We start from the raw sequence: 18,850 nt of genomic DNA on the forward strand, positions 1-18,850 counted from the left end.
AGTCCACACCAATCCTCATAGCATCCCACCCAGACCCATCCCCCTATAACCCATCTAATCTATACTTCCCTGAACACTACGGGCAATTTAGCACGGCCAATCCACCTACCCTGCATATCTTTGGACTGTGGGAGGAGTCCAGAGTGCCTAAAAGAAACCCACACAGGCATGGGGAGAATGTGCAAACTCTCAGACTGTCATGCAAGGGTGGAATCAAACCTAGGTCCCCAGGGCTGTGAGGCAGCAGTGCTAACCACTGAGCCACCATGCTGCCCTGTTTCTTATTTCAAGAAAGATGTTATTACCATAGAAGGAACACAATGAAAGTCATGAGGCCCATTTCTGGAATGGTGGCACTGCCATAAGAAGAGGGATTGGGTAGATAGCATGTGTATTTTCTCGAGTTTTGGAGAATGAGAAGTAATCTCATTGAAACTTACAAAATAATTGAAGGGCTAGATAGGATGGATGCAGGTAAGATGTTTTCCCTGTTCTTTTAAGGAGCCTAGAACTGGGGGCACAGTTTGAGAAAGGGTTATGTCACTTGAGATTCGGTTGTTGAATCCATTTTTAAATGCACAAGATCTGGACGATATCCAGGCTTGGGCTGACAAACAGCAAGTAACATTTGTGCCACACAAATGCCAGGCAATAAACATCTCCAACAAGAGACAATCTAACCATCGCCCCTTGACATTCAATGGTGTTACCAGCACTGAAACCCCTACTACCAACAGCCTGGGGGTTATCATTGACCAGAAACTCTACTGGACTCACTGCATAAACACAATGGCTACAAGAGCGAGGCAGAGGCTAGGAATACTGCCGCGAGTAACTCCACCTCCTTATTCCCCACTTGCCTGGATGAGTGCGGCTCCAACAACACTCAAGAAGCTCGACACCATCCAGGACAAACCAGCCCGCTCGATTGGCACCACATCCACAAACATCCACTCCCTCCACCACAGACACTCAGCAGCGGTGTGTACTATCTGCACTGCAGGAATTCACCACAGATTCGTATACAATTCCTTTCAAATCCATGACCATATCCATCTAGAAGGACAAGACAATAGGTATATGGGACCACAACCACCACCTGCAAGATCCCTTTCGAGTCACTCACCATCCTGACTTGGAAATATATCACCATTCCTTCACTGTTGCTGTGTCAAAATCCTGGAATTCCCTCCCCAAGGGCATTGTGGGTCTCTATATAGTACATGGACTGCAGTGGTTCAAAAAGGCAGCTCACCATCACTTTCCCAAGGCTGGCTAAGGATGGGCAAAGAATGATGGTCCAGCCAGCAACATCTATGTTCCATGAGTGAACTTTTTAAAAAATGCATAGAAACAGGCCCTTGGCCCATCATACCAACCAACAAACACAAAACCACACTACGATAATAAAATGTGAGGCTGGATGAACACAGCAGGCCAAGCAGCATCTCAGGAGCACAAAAGCTGACGTTTCAGGCCTAGACCCTTCATCAGAGAGGGGGATGGGGGGAGGGAACTGGAATAAATAGGGAGAGAGAGGGAGGCGGACCGAAGATGGAGAGTAAAGAAGATAGGTGGAGAAGGTGTGGGTGGGGAGGTAGGGAGGGGATAGATCAGTCCAGGGAAGACGGACAGGTCAAGCAGGTGGGATGAGGTTAGTAGGTAGCTGGGGGTGCGGCTTGGGGTGGGAGGAAGGGATGGGTGAGAGGAAGAACCGGTTAGGGAGGCAGAGACAGGTTGGACTGGTTTTGGGATGCAGTGGGTGGGGGGGAAGAGCTGGGCTGGTTGTGTGGTGCAGTGGGGGGAGGGGATGAACTGGGCTGGTTTAGGGATGCAGTGGGGGAAGGGGAGATTTTGAAACTGGTGAAGTCCACATTGATACCATATGGCTGCAGGGTTCCCAGGCGGAATATGAGTTGCTGTTCCTGCAACCTTCGGGTGGCATCATTGTGGCAGTGCAGGAGGCCCATGATGCCTGGGAACCCTGCAGCCATATGGTATCAATGTGGACTTCACCAGTTTCAAAATCTCCCCTTCCCCCACTGCATCCCTAAACCAGCCCAGTTCATCCCCTCCCCCCACTGCACCACACAACCAGCCCAGCTCTTCCCCCCCACCCACTGCATCCCAAAACCAGTCCAACCTGTCTCTGCCTCCCTAACCGGTTCTTCCTCTCACCCATCCCTTCCTCCCACCCCAAGCCGCACCCCCAGCTACCTACTAACCTCATCCCACCTGCTTGACCTGTCCGTCTTCCCTGGACTGACCTATCCCCTCCCTACCTCCCCACCCACACCTTCTCCACCTATCTTCTTTACTCTCCATCTTCGGTCCGCCTCCCCCTCTCTCCCTATTTATTCCAGTTCCCTCCCCCCATCCCCCTCTCTGATGAAGGGTCTAGGCCCGAAACGTCAGCTTTTGTGCTCCTGAGATGCTGCTTGGCCTGCTGTGTTCATCCAGCCTCACATTTTATTATCTTGGAATCTCCAGCATCTGCAGTTCCCATTATCTCTCTCTCTCTTACACAAAACCACACTACTCCTATTTACCAATATTTGTTCATTGGATACTATACCTCTGCATTTTAAGTGCCACTCCAGGTGCTTCTTAAATGTTGCAAGAGTATCTGCCTCCACCACCCTGTCAGGCAGCATGTTTCACATTTCTACCACCCTCTAGGTGAAAATATTTTTTCCTCAGATCTCCTCTAAACCACTTGCTCCTCACTTTTAAACTTATGCCCTCTAATCTTTTAAGTCTGTCATGGAGAAAAGATTCTCATGATCTACTCTGTCTGTGCCTCTCACAATTTTGTATACCTCCATCAGATTCCCGCCCCTCCACTCTTCAGCCTCCTCTGCTCCAAAACAAAAACAAACCCAGCATATGCAGTCTGTCCACATAACAGACTTTACATCCCAGGCAACATCCTGATAAAATCTCTTCTGCGCTTTCTCCAGTCCAATCCTATCCTTCCAATAGTGCAGTGACCAAAACTGCACATAGTATTCCATCTGTAGCCTAACCAACGCTTTATAAAGTTGCAACAAGACTTCTTTGTTCTTATATTCTACGCCCTTGCCAATGAAGGCAAGCATCCCATTTGCCTATCCACCTGTGCTGTCACCTTCAGGGATCTGTAGACTTGTACACCAAGGTCTCTTTGTTCCTAAGTACTTCCTAAGGATCTGCCATTCATTATGTATATTCCACCCTTCTTAGACACCCCCTCCAAAAATGCATCACTTCACAATTATCAGAGTTAAATTCCATCTGCCATTGCCCTGCTCACTTTACCAGCTGATCAATGACTGCAACCTGAGACCATCCTCCTCACTATCAACAACACTACCAATTTGTGTAAAAAAAACAAATCAGGAACAAAAACAAAGTTGCTGGAAAAGCTCAGCAGGTCTGGCAACATCTGTGAAGGAGAAAACAGAGTTAACATTTTGGGTTCAGTGACCCTTACTCAGAAGTGATGGTGGCTGGGAAAACATCAGTTTATATCATATCATCAGAGATGATGCCAGACCTGCTGAGGTTTTCCAGCAACTTTGTTTTTGTTGCTACCAATTTGTGTGACCTACAAACTTACTAAATACTACATTCACCTCCAATTTGTTAATGTACGTATCAAACAGGAAGGGTCCCAGCACTGATCCCTGTGGTACATCACTGGTCGCAGGCTTCCAATCAGAAAAACGTCCATCACCCTTTGTCTCTTGTTTGTCAGCTAGTTTTAGATTCAGGTTGCCAACTTGTCTTGGATTCTACAGGCTCTTGCCTTTTGGACCAGTCACCTTTTCAAAAGAGCCAATTAAATGAGACAGGATCACCCTGTAACAAATCTATACTATCACTGATCAATCCTTGCCTAGCCAAGTATTGACTAACCATGTGTTTCAGAATTCTTTCTAATAATTTCCCTACCACTTATGCCAGACTAAATGGTCTATAATTACCTGGCCCATCCCTGCTGCGCTTCTTGAATAAGGAACCTACATTACCTATCCTCCAGTAATCTCTGCCTGTGGCCAGCAAAGTGTTAAATATCTCTTCCAGGGCCCTAGCAAACTTCTCTCTTACCTCCCATAGCAGACTGTACTACATCTCCTAAGGCCATGGGGAGTTATGCACCTTTACCTCTGCTAAAGCACCTAATAACTGCAGGGGGCAAATCAAGAAAGTAATTGGGAGAACAAAGAGGGGGCTTGGAAAAAAAAATCTGCCAAGCAAGATTAGGAAGAATCAGGGGAAGAGAATAACCAGGTAAAGATTAGGGTCCAGTCAGAACCAAAGAGGAAATGTGTGCATGAAGCCAGAGGACAGAGCTCCGCAGCCTCACAAGCGTCAGGGATCTGGGTTCGATTCCAGCCTCAGGTGACTGTGTGGAGTTTGCACATTCTCCCCATGTCTGTGTGGGTTTCCTCCCACAGTCCAAAGATGTGCAGGTTAGATAGATTGGCCATGCTAAATTGCTTATGATATGCAAGCTGGGTGATTAGCCATGGGATGTGCAGGATTATAAGGATAGGGTAGAGGGGTGGGTCTGTGTGGGATGCTCTTTAGAGGAATTGGTGTGGACTGTATGGGCTGAATGGCCTGCCTGCACACTATAGAGATTCTATAATTGTATGAACTCCTTCTTATTAGTCTGAACATGCTCTTGAACCTTACCAGACCAACTGAAATCTCCAGATGCAAAGTCTCTTTCCTCTGTGAATACAGATGAGAAATATTCATTATAGGTGTGACCACGTTCTCTAGTTCCACGGACAGGTTGCCCCTTTAGTCTCTAATCAGCTGCACTCTCTCCCTAATAATCCTCTCAAACATAGTATACTTATAAAATGTCTTTGGGTTTTCCTTGTTTGCATTTCTAAGTTCTTTTTAAGTACTGTCCTACACTCTGTACTTCTGAAGAGCCTCCTCTGTATTTAATGCTCTGTACCAAACGTATGTTTCCTTCAGTTTCTTTACCAAACTCTGTATTGCTAGACATTCAGGGTCCCTGATCTTGCTGCCTTTGCCCTTCACTCTTTGAGGGACAGCTGGCCCTGAACTCACACGACACTACTTTTAAAAGACTCCCACTTTCTAAATGTAGACTTGCCTGCAAGTCACTACTCCCAGTCTATGTTTGCCAGATCCTGCCTAATGATATTGAAATTGGCCTTCTTCCAATTTAGACTTGTGCACCATCCATATCCCATTCCACAATGACTTTGAAACTTCCATAGTTAAGGGGTTTTTTTACCTTAGGAATTCTCTCCCACAGAGGGCTGTGAAAGTTCAGGGTTGGAGTCTGTTTAAGGTAGAGATTGATTGCTAAATTTCTGATTATAAATGGCATAGAGGGATGGGGGATAGTATTAGAATCATAGAAACCCTACAGTGTGGTAGCAGGCTACACTGTCTTTCTCTGCCTCTGTTGCTCTTTCTGTGCAGCTCATGCCCTTTGAATTTCTCTCTCTCACTCTCTTCAGATTTGTCCCTGTGTGTCTCTGTCCCCGTCCCTGCCCCTGTGTGTGTGTGTCTCTCTCTCCACCTCCCTGCCCTGCCTGTGTCTCTCTCTCTCTCTGTCTCTGCATTACCCCCCACACGTCATCCCCTCTTTTTCTCTCTCTCTTCTATCTCCCTGCATCCAATCTCTCTCTCTGCATTCCCATCCCCCAGGCTGGTGATTATCTGTAAATTCGAGGTATCTGTGCCCCGTACTTTCCCTGGAGAGTGGTGACATGACATTGCCTCTCAGCTAGTAATCTGGAGAGGCTCTGTATGGGCCTGAGTTCAAATTCTGATGTAGCGCTTTATCAGGCCCAGGCAGAAGGCCCTGTGAGTGGCATTTTGCAGGCAATCTGTTTGTGTTTGCTCCCATTACCTGGACCAAAAATTTCCATGAGCCGATCATGTGAAATCTCAAAACATTCATGAACAAAGCTGCATCTGTGCAACTTGAAGCACATAGATCCACTTTTGTGTCAGTTTAGGTGATGCTTTCCTTTTCTGTTTCAGTGGAAAGCTGGTTTCTCCAAAATGGAAGCAATTCAAAGGCTTGTCACTTCTATGGAAGGACAAAATCCGTCTGAACAATGCTATCTGGCGAGCGTGGTTTACACAGTGTAAGTCTTTAGTAATCATTCTTCACTACTTTTCCAGTCCTACCTTCCTCCATTCAGGCTCTTTATAAGAAAGCTTTTGGGATGTACCTGGGCATCATTCTTTTCTTCTGAATCATTTAGATTGGAAATAATGGGCCAAATCTTCCAGTTTCCAGATCACTGCAGACTGGGACATACAATAGAAGATGATCTCTGGCACCCCATGTGGGAATAGCCTGGGAAGTTTCAACTTCCAATGGTCAATTTCCCCTCTTCCTGGGACCCTACACAAATGCCTTTGACTCTGAGCTAGAATCAGAGATTTCAGACATTAATTATCTGGGTTGTTATATCAGAAACATTATATGGATTAAAACCCCATGCAGGTTCTTCCTAACTAGCACATTGACTGGCCCCATTACAGTTCATCAACCCTCCAACACAGTCTGCCTACTACATGACTACACTGACCCACCGTTGCCCACCTCAGCATTTGTACAATTACTGCAGAGCTTCCTTCCTTCTTCCAATAGCCTGTAACTTGTACCTACACATTTTAGTATCCCTTTCCATGCACAAGTTGTTCTTTTTATAATGGGTTTTGTTGAGATTTTATTGGAGGGTACACTAGGTTTTCAGGGGCTCCTTTCTCATTCTAAGTAACTTGTTTACTCGATGATGCAGTTACATATTAACAAAACCTCCTGCATTTGCATGACATATTCAGAAGTTGGATGCATGCCAGCAGAATTAGAATAATTAGTCAATGTCTTTAATAACTATCAATGGTCAATTTAACTTATAAACCCACAACCACACAAGGTAAGTCATAATTTCCTTCATTCTACATTATCTACATTGCATATGACAACAGGCTTAAGTTAACAACTGAGAGGGGGATGGGGAGAGGGAACTGGAATAAATAGGGAGAGAGGTCTCCCCATCCCCCTCTCTGATGAAGGGTCTAGGCCCGAAACGTCAGCTTTTGTGCTCCTGAGATGCTGCTTGGCCTGCTGTGTTCATCCAGCCACACATTTTATTATCTTTGAATTCTCCAGCATCTGCAGTTCCCATTATCTCTTAAGTTAACAACTATTGTTTTCTCAGTATAGCTTCTAAGCTTCTATAGACAAAAAAAAATTGCCCTAAATGTACTTTCTGCAGGCTGGTGAGCTCATAGCTAAAATGATTTATTTACGTAAAGACAAAGCTGGAACATTTTAACCAGGCAGTCATTTTTATTTCTTTGACCTCAGTCTTAAGTTTAAATTTTAAAATTCACCTAGTGTTCATTAGAATGGCATCCACAACATTTTTTCCATGTTGTAACTCTTCAACTTGTTCAGCCTTAAGCTAAACACTCCACATTCGTTTCTCAGTGATTTTAAAATTTCCAGCTCCTAGTTATAGAGTCACACAGCCACAGAAACACACCCTTGAATCCAATGCATCCACGCCAACCCCACGATTCCCAAACCAAACTAGTCCCATTTATCTGTATTTGGCTCACGTCCCTCGAAACCTTTCCCATTCATGTACTTATCCAAATGCCTTATAAATGTTGTAACTGCACAATCGTTTACCACCTCCTCTGGCAGTTCATACAGCTTTGTTAGGTTTCAGACTGTTGCTGTCTTGCATGTGGCCTCCCATTTCCACTGCTCCACTTAGTGTCCTTCCGTCTATGTCCCTCTCTCAGATGTTTCCGGAACCCCACCCCTCTTTCAGCTTCCATCTCCCCCCAGCCCCTTCTTGCAACATTTTTCTTCCCTACTCCACACCCCCCACCACTTCTTGTAACCTACTCCTCTACACCCTGTTTTAAAAGACAGCCAGAACTTTGAAAGGAAATTTGATAAATCAGTACACAAACTAGTCAGTGGATTACAGTGCAGAGAAGAATGAGATTGTGCACCTTCGATTTAAGTCGAATTAATTAGAATATCTTCTAAATATTTAGTGTGTAAAAACAGGAGCAGGCCATTCAGTGCCTCAGACCTTTTCCCTTGTTGGTTCAGGAGCTTTTAATACCTTTTAAAGACCTACCACATCAGTTTTAACATTGTCAGAGAAGGATTTTTCTGCAGCACAGATTCACTGGAATGATACCATAATTCAAAGGGTTGAGTTGCAAAGGAAAGGCTTATATCCCATAAGTGTAATAAATTAACTCACAATTTAATTAAGGTATTAAAGTTGATTTGCGCTAGTTCCTTCGGGGATGATGTTATTATAGATGTTCTAAAGATTAATTTCCAATCTGTACTAGACACAGATGAGGTACCAGAGGGCAGGAGGAATACAAATGTGGTTATGTTGCTTAAAAAGGTTCCAGAAGTAATACCAAATGGTTATAGGTCAGTTAGTCTTACTTTATAGTGGGCAAATTATTAGAATCAATCCTGAGAATGGATAAACTGTCACTTAGAAAGGCATGGACAAGTCAGGGATGGTCAGCATGGCTTTGTTCAGGGAAAGCCACGCCTTATAAATTTGATTGAATTCTTTGAAGTGATGAGGAGGATTGATGAGGCTAGTGCAGTGGGTGTTGTCGTGGGGTTGGTTTAGCTCAGTTAGCTGGATGGCTGGTTTGTGAAGCAGGGAAATGCCAACAGTGTGGGTTCAAACCCCACACTAGCTGAGGTTGCCATGAAGGACTCTCCTTCTCAACCTCTCCCTTCACCTGAGTGGTGAGGCGGCCCGCAGGTTAAACTCTCACTAATATGAGAGCACTCCTCTGGTCTGTTAAGATTATGGTGACTTGACTTGGATGTTCTCTGCGTAGATTTTAGTAAGGCATTTGACAGGGTTCCACATTGCAGACTGGTCAAAAATGTAAAAATCCATGGGATACAGGGAAATATGTCAAATTGGATCCGAAGTAGGCTTAGTAACAGGAAACCAAGGGTAAACCACATCAAGGGTAATGTTCAATGGCTGCCCTAGTGAACAGAAAGCTGTTCCTGTTTGTTTTATACGTTAATGATTTGCACTTGAATGTGGGGGGCATAATTTGAGAAATTTGCGGATGACACAAAAATTGGCTGTGTAATGGATAGTGTGGGGGAGAGCTGTAAGCTCTAAAATGATATAGGTGGTTCGGTGGAGTGGGCAGAAAAGTGGCAGATGGAGTTCAACTCTGATAAGTGTCTGAAGAGGTTTTACCAAGTTAAAGATGCTGTGACATCGATAATTATTGACTGCATGAATTTATAAAGCACTGTAGGAGCCTGAGTCACCTTAGATTTTTGTAAACTGCTTTTAGCTTTCTCAGGAACAGTGTTGAGGTTTTTTTTTAAGAAAAGTACATTATAGTGAAATATCTAAACACAACAAATTTATTTGTTATTAATTTGCTTGTTTTGTACTTCTCCCAGATGTACAAAAGAGGAAGAATCCTGTGTGTGGGTTTATCACTCCCCTGGAAGGGTCTGAGGCTGATGAACACCGTAAACCAAAGGTCAGCAGGACCCAGAGATTCTGTTCTTTGAGAGTTTACAGAGTAATGGTTAAATGAAGGAAACAATCAAAAATGTAGAATGTTTCAGTGTCTTATTAGAAAATTAGCAGTGTGTATTTCCAGGGGTAAGATTCTGCTTGATGTCTCTGAAATATAACAGTGAGGTTACTGTGATATTTGGTCAACGTTTTAGAACGTTTCACAAAGCACAAACTGTTTAAAGTTGTAATTGAGCTGCCCCAGGCAAGTCTTGGGGAAATCTTTAAAAATGTGGAAAATGTCCAAAATACTTCAGGAATCACCTCCTGTCTTCCCAAAGCCTGTGAACCATCCACAGGCATATGTCACAAATATGTGAAAATTGCAACTTTAAATGAAGTGTAAAAGCCATTAAGGTATCAGAGAACAATTTGGCCTGGAAAAGCTAAAGTGCATGTTGAAATTCTGTGCCATAGATGTGCAGCATTGTGCATTCCTAGTTGAAATAATTTGCAAACCAAAACAAGGAAAACTTCAGTGATAAAAGTGGCTTCTTGCTTTCAGCAAAGAAATTTACATACAGCACAAGTTCCTCACACATGGGGCTACATCGTTACTGCTGTTACTGTAACACACTTATATAGGGGAAGGTTTGGTGGCTCAATATTCCCGGATACAGGGTCTTCAGGTGCAACAGGGAAGGAAGTAAAAGAGGAGAGGTGTCACAATATTGAACAGGGAATCTATTACAGCAAAAGGGAGCGATGATACCTTAGAAGGTTTCTCAAATGAAGTCACATGGGCAGAATTAAAAAAAAACAAAAGGGAACAGTCACAATCCTGGTAGTGTGCTATAGGGCCCTGAACAGTCTAAGAGAAATACAAGAACAGATACAAGATATGAGGGCAAATTTCAGGGAAATAGAAAAGAAATAGGGTCATGATAGTAGGGGATTTCAGCTTCCCCAAAATTAACTCACATAGTCATAGGGTGAAAGGTTTAGAAGGAGAGAAATTCTTAAAATGCATCCAGGACAGTTTTTTCAGCCAGTACATAGAATGCCGTACGAGAGAGGGAGTAGTCCTGGACTTAATTTTAGTTAATGTAGCTGGACGAGTGGCTGAAGGAACATTTTGCAGTGAACTTGGTAAGATTCAAGATTGTTGTAGGAAAGGACAAAGATGGGCCAGAAATCAAAATTCAAAACTGGAGGAGGATGCATTTTAATAAGAAAAGATACGATTTGCCTGAGTGGGCCATGAGCAGATACTTTCAGGTCAGAACAGTGGGATGCATACAGAAGGATGTGTGGAGAATGAAGGACCACTATGTTCTAATTTAAAAAGAAAAGTGTGGGACCATCAAATCCTGTGAACATTGGATATTGCGGAATATACAGCACTGGATTAAGAGAAAAAGGGAGGCTTATCGCAGATCCCGAGGGCTCAAAATAGCAGAAGCCCTACAGGAGTATCGAATATGCACAGTGGAATTTGAAAAGACTAGAAAAGGTAACAAACAACATAAAAGGATAATGGCAGATAAAATAATGGAAACACTTAAGTTATTTTTACAATTGCATAACAGTAGAAGGATAACAAGGGACAGAGTTTAGGAGAGAGATAGTAGGAACTCCAGATGCTGGAGAATCTGAGATAACAAGGTGTAGAGCTGGATGAACACAGCAGACCAAGCAGTATCAGAGGAACAGGAAAACTGATGTTTTGGGCCTAGATGCTTCTTCAGAAAAGTAAGGACCACACTGATACTTCGGGTTGGTGTTCACTAGTGAGAGGGACTATATGTGTATAGAAATCAGAGAGAAGGTCTGTGATACAATTAAAGAAATTAGCAAAGACAGATGTGGATCTGAGGGTCTGGCAGGCTTACAAGTAGATAACTCTCTAGGGCAGGATTGAAATGTATCCTGGTTTGGTGAGTGAGGCAAAGAAGGAACTAGTAGGTCATTGGCAATAGATTTCAATTCCTCTTTGGCCAGAGGAGAGGTATCAGAGGACTGGAGGGCAGCTAGGGTGCTACCATTACTAAGAAGGGAACAAGGGGAAAGCATGAAAACTACAGGCCAATCAGTCTACCCTTAGTGGTGGGGAAACAGCTAGAATCCATTTTGAGGTACAGAATTAATCTGCATTAGGAGAGACAGTGATTAATCCAGAACAGCTAAGGGGACACCATGTCTAACCAACTTGGTTAAACTTTTCGAAGAGGTGACCAGGTGTAGATGAAAGCAGTGCTTTTGTTGCAGTCTATTGGGACTTCAGCAAGACTTTTGATGAGGTCCTGCGTGTGGAACACTGATAGTAAAGGTAAGAGCCCATGGGATCCAAGGAAATATGCTAATTGAATCCAGATTGGTTGAGTGGCGGGAAGCAGATGGTGATGTTTGAGAGGTATTTTTGTGACTGGAATTCTGTGTCCAGTGGGATTCTGCAGGGGTCAGTGTTGGGGTTCTTGCTGTTTGTGGATTATATAAATGATTTAGACTTTGAACACAGCACACATCTTTAGTGTGGCTCCTGTTGACATCACAACTTCAATATCACAGAATTCCTACATTGTGGAAACAGGCCATTCAGCCCATCAAGTCCACACTGATCCACTGAAGAGCATCCCACCCAGACCCTCCTCCCTAACCTGTCCCTGTAACCCTGCATTTTCCATGGCCAGTCCATCCAACCTGCACATTTTTGCACTATGGGAGAAAATCAAAGCACCAAGAGGAAACCCATGAAGACATGGGAAGAACATGCAAACTCCACATAGACCATTGAACTCGGGTCCTGGCGCTATGATGTAGCAGCATTAACCACTGATCTACCATGCCATCTCAAACAGTGAGAAAGGCTCTGGATTGCTGAGTACTGGCACCTGACAATTGCTGGTTAACCCTCTTGTATCCAACAGATTTAGAGCAATGGGAACTTAGTTACAGTTAACTTTTTCATAACCTCAGTGATAGAGTAGGAAGTCTAACAAATAAGTCTATTAATTCAAGTCCAAGTGTCAGCTATAAGTTTGAGTTGTCAGGAGAGGCTGGCTGTTTGGAATATATAGCCTGCTATGTAAGGTGCCAGTGTCCCAGGTGACCACTTGTACAAGCAGTGTTCCCAGCTGCAGAAGCTGGACCTCCAAGTTTCAGAGCTTGAACAGCAGTTGGACACTCTGAGGCTGAGAATTATGTGGATAGCACATTCAGAGAAGTGGACACACTGCAGCTCAAGGGACTAGAGAAAAGCAGGGAAAGGGTGACCACTAGACAGTCTGGAAAGAACAGGTAGGTAGTACAGAAGTCCTCAAGGGCCCCACTCATTAACCAGTATTTTGGAAGCTGGACTTTGGAGGACTTCAGTCAGAGACCAATGTCTGACACCGTAAGAGGCTTGACGGTGTAGGGTTGGAGAAGAGGAAAAGAAGCAACAGGAATAGGGGGTTCTTTAGGCATGGAGCAGACAGGTGTTTCTGTGGCCAAAGAGGTAACTCCAGGATGGTGTGTTACCTCCCTGGTGCCAGGGTTAGGGACATCATTGAATGGCTGCAGGGTATCCTGAAAAGGGAAAGTGATGAGTTAAACATTGCAGTATGTCTTGGTCCCAGCAACATGGGCAAAGTGAGCAATGAGGTATTGCATCAAGAATTCAGGGCACTAAACAATAGATTTAAAAAGTAGGACCTTTTAGTAGTAGGACCGAACAGAGGTTAGGGATAGATGTTTGCTTACTCTAGGTCAAGTTGACATAAGGAAGGAGGAAGTGTTGGGTATTCTAAAAGACATTAAGGTGGACTCGTCCCCAGGTCCGGATGGGATCTATCCCAGGTTGTTGAGGGAAGCGAGAGAGGAAATAGCCAGGGCCCTAACAGATATCTTTGCAGCATTCTTAGACACGGGTGAGGTCCCAGAGGACTGGAGACTTGCTAATGTTTAAGAAGGGTGCAAGGATAATCCAGGTAATTATCGACCGGTGAGCCTGACGTCAGTGGTAGGGATGCTACTGGAGAAGATACTGAGGGATAGGATCTATTCCCATTTGGAAGAAAATGGGCTTATCAGTGATAGGCAACATGGTTTTGTACAGGGAAGGTCATGTCTTACCAACTTAATAGAATTCTTTGAGGACGTGACAAAGTTGATTGATGAGGGAAACGCCGTAGATGTCATATACATGACTTCAGTAAGGCGTTTGATGAGGTTCCCCATGGCAGGCTGATGGAGAAAGTGAAGCCACATGGAGTCCAGGGTGTGCTAGCTAGATGGATAAAAAACTGGCTGACCAACAGGAGACAGAGGGTAGTAGCAGAAGGGAGTTTCTCAAATTGGAGACCTGTGACCAGTGGTGTTCCACAGGGATCTGTGCTGGGACCACTGTTGTTTGTGATATATGTAAATGGTCTGGAGGAAGGTGTAGGTGGTCTGATCAGCAAGTTTGCTGATGACACTAAGATTGGTGGAGTAGCAGATAGTGAAGGGGGCTGTCAGAGATTACAGCAGAATATAGATAGACTGGAGAGTTGGGCAGATAAATGGCAGATGGAGTTCAATCGGGGCAAATGCGAGGTGATGCATTTTGGAAGATCAAATTCAAGGGCGAACTATACAGTAAATGGAAAAGTCCTGGGGAAAATTGATGAACAGCGAGATCTGGGTGTTCAGGCCCATTGTTCTCTGAAGGTGACAACGCAGGTTAATAGGGTGGTCAAAAAGGCATATGGCCTGCTTTCCTTCATCAGACGGGGTATTGAGTACCAGACTTGGCAAGGTCATGTTACAGTTGTATAGGACTTTGGTTCGACCACATTTGGAGTACTGTGTGCAGTTCTGGTTGCCACGTTACCAAAAGGATGTGGACGCTTTGGAGCGGGTGCAGAGGAGGTTCACCAGGATGTTGCCTGGTATGGAGGGTGCTAGCTATGAAGAGAGGTTGAATAGATTAGGATTATTTTCATTAGAAAGATGGAGATTGAGGGGGGACCTGATTGAGGTCTACAAAATCATGAGGGGTATAGACAAGGTGGATAGCAAGAAGCTTTTTCCCAGAGTGGGGGACTCGATTACTAGGGGTCATGAGTTCAAAGTGAGAGGAGGAAAGTTTAAGGGAGATATGCATGGAAAGTTCTTTACACAGAGGGTGGTGGGTGCCTGAAACGCGTTGCCGGCGGAGGTGGTAGACGCAGATATGTTAGCGTCTTTTAAGATATATTTGGACAGGTACATGCATGGGCAGGGAGCAAATGGACACAGACCGTTAGAAAATAGATGACAGGTTAGACAGAGGATCTTGATTGGCGCAGGCTTGGAGGGCCGAAGGGCCTGTTCCTGTGCTGTAGGTTTCTTTGTTCTTTGACCTCAATGATTGTAATCTCTGGATTACTCCCGGTGCTGTGTGCTAGCAAGTTTAGAAATAGGAAAATAAGACAGATGAATGTGTGACTCGAGTTGGTGCAAGAGGGAGGGTTTTAAATGCCTGAATCTCTGGGACCGTTCTTGGTGAAGGTGGGACACGTACAAATGGGATGGTCTGCTCTTGAGCAACATTGGGACCAACATCCTTGCAGGTAGGTTTGGAGGTGTTTAAACTAGTCTGCCTGGGGGAGGGGACACATATCAACACTGTAGCATAATGTGTCTCTGTTTCAAAGGAAGCAAGTCAGAGGGAGTTCAGCTACTTTGAATGTCAAGACAGTAAGGCATGCCTGAATGGGGTCCTTGTAATACGTAAGACTGAGTAAATTAGTGTGGATTGACATATGAAAATCTGATACAGTTGCCATCACAGAAACATGATTGAGGGAAGGGCTGGAGCTGCAACTCAATATTCTGGGATAAAGGATCTTTAGGAGAGACAGAGGAGGGTGTAAAAATGTGGCCGGGTAGCAGTATTAATTAAGGAGTCAATTATTGTGATAAGGAGAGATGATATCTTGGGACAGTCCTCAAAACAGGCTTTGTGAGTAGAACTTAAGAATGGCCAATTTATTGGGAGTGTATTATAGGCCCCCAAAGAGTCAGCAGGAAATAGAGGAGCAAATATGTAGACATTTCACAGAGGTCTGTAAGAGTAATAATCAGGTAGTTTCTTCTTTGTACTTTTTTCTAATTACACTATGGGATTTCAACATTCCAACATAAATTGAGATAGTCATAGTATTAAGGGTTTAGATGGCTGGATTTCTTGAATTGTATCCAGGAGAATTTTTTGTATCAATATGTAGAAGGCCCAACAAAGGATGGGGCAGTGCAGCATCTGGTTCTGAAAGAAGCCAGACCGGTGCTCAATGTAGGGCAACATTTTAGTGATAATGAGCACCACACAATTCAGTTCAAATTCGTTCTGGACAAGGAGAAAAATGGCCTGCAAAAGATGACTTTGGATTGGGGAAAGGCAGGTTTTATTAAAATGAAGAGAATCTGGCCATAGTTGACTGGGAACAGCTCCTGTGGGTAAGGCTACAGCAGAGTGGTGGGTTAGGCATTAAAAAAGGAGCTGGGGAAAGTACAGCCCCAACATGTACCCTTTAGGGGGGAGAAAAGCACCAAGTTCAGAGAACCCTGGATGTGTAGGACAATTCAGAACTGGGCGAGGAAGAAGAGAGGCAATTGCTAAGGGAGTAATTCAGCTGCAGCCCTAGAGAAATACAGGAAGTGCAGGAGGGAACTTAAGAAAGCAATTGAAGAGTAAAGGGGGACCTGAGAAAGGACTTGCAAACAGGATTAGGGAGAATCTTAAAATAGTTCATAAGTATATTTAAAGGGAAGAGGTTATCTAGGGAAAGGGTGGGTTCAAGGGAGTGACCTGTATGTGGAACCACAGGATATTAGAAGGGTGTTAAATGAATACTTCCTTTGGTTTTCACTCTGAAAAAGGAGAATGTAGGTACAGCATTCAGAAAAATGAACTGTGAGAAACTTGAGATAACAAGGTGTAGAGCTGGGTGAACACAACAGCCAAGCAGCATCAGAGGAACAGGAAAGCTGACGTTTTGGGCCTAGACCCTTCTTCAGAATATATTAATCTTCTAAAGGGTCTAGGCCCGAAGCGTCAGCTTTTCTGCTCCTCTAATGCTGCTTGGCCTGCTGTGTTCATTCAGCTCTACACCTTGTTATCTCAGATTCTCCAGCACCTGCAGTTCCCACTATCTCTGTGAGAAACTTGCAGTTTGACATAGGAAATGGGGAGATATTGGAGGCTCTGTTGACCTTAAAAATAGATAGATCCCCTGACCCAGATAAATTGCATTCTAGGCTGCTGTGAGAAGGTGAACCAGGAAATTTCAGCGGTCTGACACAAAGTTTTAAATCCTTTTAGGTGTAAGTGCCAGAGGATCGGAGGATGGCCAATGTGGTTCCACTCTTTAAGAGGCGAACCAGGAGATAATAGACTGTGAGTCTCCCATCAGTTGTAGGGAAACTGATGGAGAAAATTCTGAAGAAGAGAATTAATACCCACTTGGAAAGGCATGGGTTAATTAGGGGTAGTCAACATTGCTTTGCCAGACATCATGCCTAACACATTTACTGGAATTCTTTGAGAAAGTCTTCAAGCCTGTGGATGAGGGAAGTTCAGATGATGTAGTTTATATGGAATTTAGCAAAGCTTTTGACAAGATCCTAAACGGGAGACTGAGAAGGTTTAAGCACATGAAATTCAGGGAAACATGGGAAGATGGATCAGAAAGTGGTTTAGTAATAGACACAAAGGATAGTGGCAGAAGGCTGTTTCAGTGACTGGAAACCAGTGTTCAGTGATGTACCACAAGGATCAGTACTAGGACACTTATTGTTTGTTATATATATAAATGATGATATAGCTGAAAATGTGGGGAATGTTAAGCAAATTTGCAGACAATGCCAAGATTGGTAGGATGGTTAATAGCGAAGAAGATAGTTGGTGGGTTACAGGAAGATATGGATGGGTTGGGCAGACCAGGGTCAGATGGTATTTAAGCCCGTTAAGTGTGAGGTGATGCACTTTGGAAAAGAGACATGGTACGTGAGTCAATGAATGGCAGGACACTGGGTAGCTTAGGGGAACAGAGGGATCTTGGCCAATTATTCATAGATCCCTGAAGTTGGCAGAGCACGTGAATAGGATAGTTAAGAAGGCATATGGGACAGTTGCTGTCATTTGTTGTGGTATAGAATGTCAGAGCAATGAGGTAATGTTGGAATTGTATAGAGCATTAGTCAGGCCACAGTTGGAGTACTGTGTGCAGTTCTGGTCACCTCATTACAGGAAGGACGTGATAGCACTAGAAGGGGCATGGAGGATGTTCACTAAGATGTTACCTGGGATGGAGAAATTGAGCTATAAGGAGAGACCAGATAGGCTTGGATTGTTTACCTTAGAGCAGAGAAGACTGAGTGGGGACGTGATTGAGGTGAATAAGACTGAAGTAGGTAGACAGGTGAATAGAGAGCAGGATAGGTGATGGCTTGTGGTATTATTGCTAGACCATTAATCCAAAAACCCAGCTAATGTTCTGGGGACCTGAGTTCAAATCCCACCACGGCAGATGGTGGAATTTGAATTCAATTTAAAAAAGTGTGGACTTAAGAATCTATTGATAACCATGAAATTATTGCCGATTGTCAGAAAAACCCTTCCTTAGGGGAAGGAAATCTGCCACCCTCACCTCATCTGGTCTACATGTGATTCCAGACTCACAGCAATGTGATTGACTCTCAATTGCTCTCTGAAATAGCCTAGCAAGCCACTCAGTTGTCTCACCCACAACAAAGTCTTTAAGAAATGAAAAGAGACACATTACCTGGCATTGACCTAGGCACTGAAAAAGACAACGGCAGAAACAGCCTGTTGACCCTGTAAACTCCTCCTCACTTTGGGAGCTTGTGCCAAAATTGGGAGAGTTAAGCAACAGCCTGACATAGTCATAGTCATAGACAGAATTATACCTTACAGGCAGTGACTGAGACACCACCATCACCATCCCTAGGTATGTCCTGTCCCATTGGCAGGACAGACGCAGCAGGGGTGGTGGCACAGTGGTATACAGTCAGGAAGGAATTGCTCTGGGAGTTCTCAACATTGACTGTGTACTCCATGAAGTCTCATTGCTTCAGGTTAAACATGGGCAAGGAAACCTCCTGCTGATTACCATGTACCGTCCTCCCTCAGCTGATGAATCAGTACTCCTCCATGTTGAAGAACACTTGGAGAAAGCACTGAGGATGGTAAGAGTTCAAAATGTACTCTGGGTGGGGATAATCAATGTCCATCACCAACAGTGGCTCAGCAGCAGTGCTTCTGATCAAGCTGGTTAGTTCCTAAA

At 44.1% G+C, this 18,850-nt stretch overlaps 1 protein-coding gene across 2 annotated transcripts in view; it reads left to right on the forward strand.

Annotated features, from left to right (window-relative positions):
* The window catches only part of LOC125464592 (carbohydrate-responsive element-binding protein), a 156,424-nt gene that overhangs the window by 13,984 nt on the left and 123,590 nt on the right, over positions 1 to 18,850 (forward strand). For both annotated transcript variants that reach the window (XM_059655497.1, XM_059655499.1), the window contains exons 2-3: positions 6,019 to 6,125; positions 9,482 to 9,564. In XM_059655497.1, the coding sequence (XP_059511480.1) occupies positions 6,019 to 6,125; positions 9,482 to 9,564 (190 nt within the window). The remainder of the gene's footprint in view (positions 1 to 6,018; positions 6,126 to 9,481; positions 9,565 to 18,850) is intronic.

The sequence above is a fragment of the Stegostoma tigrinum genome, chromosome 27, assembly GCF_030684315.1.
Source record: "Stegostoma tigrinum isolate sSteTig4 chromosome 27, sSteTig4.hap1, whole genome shotgun sequence".
In the NCBI taxonomy this organism is placed as follows: domain Eukaryota; kingdom Metazoa; phylum Chordata; class Chondrichthyes; order Orectolobiformes; family Stegostomatidae; genus Stegostoma; species Stegostoma tigrinum.